Source organism: Gloeophyllum trabeum (assembly GCF_000344685.1).
Source record: "Gloeophyllum trabeum ATCC 11539 unplaced genomic scaffold GLOTRscaffold_00007, whole genome shotgun sequence".
Lineage (NCBI taxonomy): Eukaryota > Fungi > Basidiomycota > Agaricomycetes > Gloeophyllales > Gloeophyllaceae > Gloeophyllum > Gloeophyllum trabeum.
The window spans coordinates 1775299-1780866 of record NW_006920416.1 but is presented as its reverse complement, the minus strand read 5'-3'; the positions used below and the strand labels follow the sequence as shown (position 1 = coordinate 1780866).

At 49.1% G+C, this 5568-nt stretch overlaps 3 protein-coding genes across 3 annotated transcripts; all 3 read left to right on the top strand.

Moving 5' to 3' along the window:
- Nucleotides 1-2280: 2280 nt before the first annotated feature.
- GLOTRDRAFT_42004 (uncharacterized protein) lies at nucleotides 2281-2490 on the top strand (the record flags this gene model as incomplete). Its single annotated transcript, XM_007867920.1, has 1 exon — nucleotides 2281-2490. One exon carries the CDS (start codon nucleotides 2281-2283, stop codon nucleotides 2488-2490), a length of 210 nt encoding a protein of 69 aa, XP_007866111.1.
- A 69-nt stretch (nucleotides 2491-2559) lies between these two features.
- GLOTRDRAFT_41973 (uncharacterized protein) lies at nucleotides 2560-2724 on the top strand (the record flags this gene model as incomplete). The annotated part of the gene is made up of 1 exon (XM_007867916.1): nucleotides 2560-2724. A coding segment is annotated over one exon (165 nt), but the record flags the coding sequence as incomplete, so codon positions are not given.
- Nucleotides 2725-4404: 1680 nt separating this feature from the next.
- On the top strand, nucleotides 4405-4701 carry GLOTRDRAFT_42040 (uncharacterized protein; the record flags this gene model as incomplete). The annotated part of the gene is made up of 1 exon (XM_007867924.1): nucleotides 4405-4701. The coding sequence occupies one exon, from the start codon at nucleotides 4405-4407 to the stop codon at nucleotides 4699-4701; it is 297 nt and encodes a 98-aa protein (XP_007866115.1).
- Between the last annotated feature and the right edge of the window lie 867 nt (nucleotides 4702-5568).

The following is a 5568-nucleotide window of genomic DNA, read 5'->3' as shown; positions in this document are numbered from 1 at the left end:
GACCTGTCTCCCGTTCCATATGCTGTGCTTAAATGGGGACATACCTATTCAACCTGTCCTCAGGATCACTTCCTGCATTGAAATTGAAGTCATAATATTAAAATTTTGTGATGCAACTAACAATTACTCACTATATCTCTACATTCTTGTGCATTCTGCAATGTACCCCCCGCCTCGAGAATCCCATTTAGGCAGACAAGTCATATTGGTAAATAATTCAGAGCGCAAAGGGGACGGCGCCGCAGTAGAGTCTGCAATTCAATCCGAGGTGGCCGACACGCTCACACAGGTGACACGCAAGGCATGCACTCACGTGACGCACTTGACAGCATCGTGTCCCTGTACGACGCGTACCTAATGCAGGTAGAGTAGGTCGAGGGAGTGTCATGCAAGTGTCATTCAGCAGTCTGTGGCCTCCAAAATATGGAGGTAAATATATGCAAATATAGTTACATTATCTAAAGATACAAAAATATTGTTGATTCCCACTGGGGTTCATCTCCTGCATGCTTTGTCTGGGTGGCAGGCGAGTTGCACAGAGAAATCTTTGCAAAATTCTTAGTGTTTTATTGTTATGATTTTCCCATGCCTCTTTCATTCTATTTCCATTCCGAGCATTGCTATTGGACAGTACCTTTCTCTGAGTAGACCTTCCCATGGACGCTATCTTCTCTCACACATTATCTCCCTTGACTCACCTTCTACCAATGGGCGCCCTTGTATTTCTCATTTCTCTGAGTTACGTTCTCACAGGATAGCTTACGTGTCCTTTCTTATTGTTCTCTTCTTTGGGTATTAAACCCTATACCAGTTACTATATATACTGTAGGAAAACCCATGTATTCCTTAGTTCAACCTCCTGTTGAATACAGCGATTACCTGGACTCTTGACTTGACCGTTGGCATTGGCCCGGCCAGACCTACCTTTCAGTACGCTTACTGAGGTAGTGATGACATAACTGTTGGCATGTGGCCCAGTTATCTCAAGATGACTAGTTGGACATCACTTCCTAACAGGTGCTGGAGACCACAACTTCATCAGTGATGAAGAGTTATGGAGGCAGCAGCACACACAGTGCGCCCTACACAACTCACCTGTATTGATTGGATGCTAACACTACTGGTAAAGCTCATATGAACAACCCTGTGTCATTAGGCAGCAGAGCTGCAGGTTTTATATACACAGTGGCCCATAGGCTGACTAAGCTACATGGAATATCCCTAATCCTACTAAGCTCCACCTATGATGTCACTGACCCACATGAGCTCCGTTGTACAGTTGGTGGAATATAACAGAATATTCCAGAGGGTTCCGATATATTCTGGTAACGCCTAGTTCAACAATCAGGATACAAGTACCTCAGGACTCCGAAAATGCCATGCAAAGCAGTGGCCCACTTCCCCAAGTTTTATCAGGACGCCAAGCCTTGTACTTATACGAACACTGCTCTTTCTCCTGACATAAAGACAGAGGAGGACTACAATAACAATACCAAGACCTGATCCCCTTTGCGCCGCATAATGCAGTACTGGTGACGTGAGACTGATCTCGGGCGCCAAGGTTTGTTCACATGAGTGGATGCCACTTCTGGTCAATCCCATATGACCTTGAGTGAACAAGGGTTGATGTTCATGTCCTCGCTAATAAGGACCTTGGACATGGACTGACACTCATTCCACTACTGTATTCCAGACGCACTTGAAATTCCTGCTGTACAAGGTGCTCCAAAGCCAAACAACCACAAAACGGCCATAAAAGGTGAGATGTCGGCTTATAAAGCCATCAGTTACTCGTTCGAGGGCAATTGAGCGTATTAGTTGCATATTAGCACCCAGCTTACCCCGACAAAAGTGGAGTGGCAGCTGCCATGCGCTCCCCTTCTTCTGCATTAGGCGGTTTTGATTGGCAGGCGCCCCAGCAGTAAAAGTATTAGGTGCGTCTATCGTTCTGCAATCAGCTGTCATGCCGAGCTTTGGCCCGCATGTCTGCAAGTCATATCTTGACTATTTAGGCAGGCGACGTTAAGGCAGTTATCAGAATCAGGCACTTGGCATCTGACCCAAACTCCCCAAGTTACAGCTCGTGGCAAATTCCATACACCTATGGCATCCCCAGCAGTTGCATCGGGTAAGTCCCATGATGATTATTTCATGATGCCTTACAGCAGTGTTTCGCCTGAATAAGTGAACTTTGACGCTGACCCCACCCGTCAAAACATCTCCGCATGCAGACATCAATGCCGCCTCCCCTGCGGGGTGTCTCGGAGCGTGAATTAGGCTATGTTAGTATGTCCTTTATGCTATGTTTGTACCGACTGCGGCGAGTTAAAGAGCACACAAATGGCAAGTTGGCTTGCCTCTCGTGGAACGCAACAGCAGTTCATGGCTCCGTATATGTCTGCTCATAATGGCCGTGTGGAGCGCATCCATTGTACGCTGCGCAACAAGGCTCGCACCATGCGGCTACAAGCTGATCTCCATGTAAACTGATGGGATGAGTTCATTGTTACCGCTTGCTACCTGACTGTCCATACACCCTCACATTCTCTCATCGGAAAAACACCCTTCGAGGCATACTATGGCCGCAAACCCGACCTATCTAATCTCCGCAAAATTGGTTGCCGAGCGATTGTCCTCATTCAAAACCAATACAATCCTAAGGTCAATGCCCGCTCCCTCGAATGCATCCTCATCGGTTACAGCCAGAACTCAAAAGTGTATTGATGCTATCATCGGGCTACCCATAAAATTGTTACATCCTACCATGTCCAGTTCATTGAATCACATGAAGAGATACTACAATCACTGTTTCCAGGCCATGTTGTGCCTCAGGTCTTGCATGACAAATCTACGGAGTCGCCTGCACCTGAAGCATCATCACCACCTCCCATCTCACCACTCATCTTTTTCCCACCAACTGTCACGGAACCTCATCCCCAGAACCTGTGGTACCTCCACCTCCTTCACCCGTCCCCCCTCTTCTTTGTCGTTCCGGGCGTGTTCCTACTCCAAGCGAAAAATGTGCCGCCAAAGAAGGGCTTGCGAAAATCGATCCCGTTCAGCGTGCTGTTGCTGAGTCCACTGCTGCCGGGCACGTCTTTGTGCTCAGTATCTTGCTGCTCACCCCCCTGAAACTCTTGAAGAGGTTGTTGCTCTTCTTCATGAGTCCTTTGCGGCGCTCAAGGATGGCCCTATCGATGTTGAATTCCCTGATGATCCGAAGAACCTCTGAAAGGCTATGGAGTCTACTGATGCTCCATCCTGGCGCAATGCTCTCCTGGAGGAGTTCGCATCCATCAAGGAACTCGGAGTCTACAAACTCGTCCCACCATCTGCTGTCCCTCCTGGCTGCAAACTGATGCGCGGCCGTCCTATTTTCCGACTCAAGTGCGATCAAACGGGTGCCCCCGTACGCTATAAGGCGCGCTATGTCTGCAAAGGGTACGAGGCTGTTTTCAGGTTGGACTATGACAAAACCTCTTCACCCACCATGCGCATGGAATCCTTCCGTGTCTTATTGCACCTTGCTGCTGCTCTGGACTGGGACGCCCAACAGATTGACATCAAACAGCATTCCTCTATGGTCTTCTCCCTGCCGATGAAACTTGCTATATGCAACAACCGGAAGGGTTTGAGGAACCTGGCAAGGAGGATTGGGTCTGGGAGCTACAGAAAGGTCTCTACGGCATGAAGCAAGCTGGTCGCATATGGAACCGGATGATGCATGAACGGATGGTGGAACTGAACTTCACTCGCTTATCTTGTGAGCATTGTATCTATTATCATTCTGATGACTCTGGCACCATCCTGGCTGGCGTTCACGTCGATGACTTCCTGTCAGTTGCCAGCCGGACTGACCTCAATGAACGGATCAATGATCAGCTCCGATAGAAGTGGCAAATCTCTGACCAAGGAGATGTGAAATTCTGCATCGGTATCGCTATCGAACGTGATAGCCCTGCCCATACTGTTGCGCTATCCCAAATTGCCCTCATTGACCAGATCGTTTCCCAATTCCAACTCTCCAATGCTCACCCTGTATCCACTCCCATGGACAGGTGAGTTGTGTAGGGCGCACTGTGCGTGCTGCTGCCTCCATAACTCTTCATCAGGTTATGAGCCCAAATAGGCAGCTTGCACCTGCGCGGTAACTCGCTGCAGCGCGTTGCGCCTCGCTCACCTGTGCATCGCCCTATGCACCCTCACAGGCTGCAGTGTGGCTTGATGCGTGATCATCGCCGTAGGTGCTGTTATCAGCAGCCATCAGGCTTGATGATCGATCCTGGGGTAACTCCCTAATGGAGCCAACAGCATGGAGCAGTGCGCCCTTATCGGGCTGCATAGCTTTGCTGATACTGATGAGATCTCGATACAGATTTCAGATCTCTCAATCGCTCCACAACAATGTCGGACAATCTGATCACTGTTGTCCCCGTCCTCGATGGCTCGAACTGGCCACTCTGGTCACAACAGATGAAGGCGTACCTGATGTCCCAAGGCCTTTGGGGGCACTGTGACAGTACAATTACTATGCCTAGCCCTGTTGTAACCACCTACAAGGATGGCAGCACCAGTGAAGATACCTCTGCACGAGACGCCTGGAGACTGAATGATACCAAGACGATCGGTACTATTCGTCTTCGATGCTCCCCTGCCGTTGCCACCCTTATTCAAAGCAAGACAACGGCTAAAGAAACTTAGGACGAGCTTGACGACACATACGGTATCTCGTCTCTTGCCTCAATCTATAATGAACTGCGTGGGGTGTTAACTACCAAGATCCCAGCCGATCAACATCCCACTCCCGCCTTCGCCAAGATCGCTGTTAGGAAGCGATGTCCTAACTAGTCGTCTTGAGATAACTGGGCCACGTGCCAACAGTTATGTCGTCACTACCTCAGTAAGCGTACTGAAAGGTAGGTCTGGCCGGGCCAATGCCAACGGTCAAGTCAAGAGTCCAGGTAATCGCTGTATTCAACAGGAGGTTGAACTAAGGAATACATGGGTTTTCCTACAGTATATATAGTAACTGGTATAGGGGTTAATACCCAAAGAAGAGAACAATAAGAAAGGACGCGTAAGCTATCCTGTGAGAACGTAACTCAGAGAAATGAGAAATACAAGGGCGCCTATTGGTAGAAGGTGAGTCAAGGGAGATAACGTGTGGGAAGAAGATAGCGTCCATGGGAAGTTCTACTCAGAGAAAGGTACTGTCCAATAGCAATGCTCGGAATGGAAATGGAATGAGACAAGCATGGGAAAATCATAACAATCGCCAAGCACTTTAACGCTTTGGCTTCTGAGAAACAGACCATCCCTAATTGTCTCCAGGGACTGATCTGTCTCAATGCACTCCCTCCTCGGTATGACTCCCTCGTTCAAGTCTTAGTCCAGGGATCGACATCGACTATGGACATTGACAAAGTCCGGGAGGCTGTCGTCACTGCCTGGGAGCAATCCCAGAACAAGAAAACGGCGCAGCTAGGTGCGCACAAGATCTCGGCGGTGAAGCGTAAGCCGGGTGATCCCTCCTTTTCTTCGCAGCAGCAGCAGCACCCTCAGGGCAGC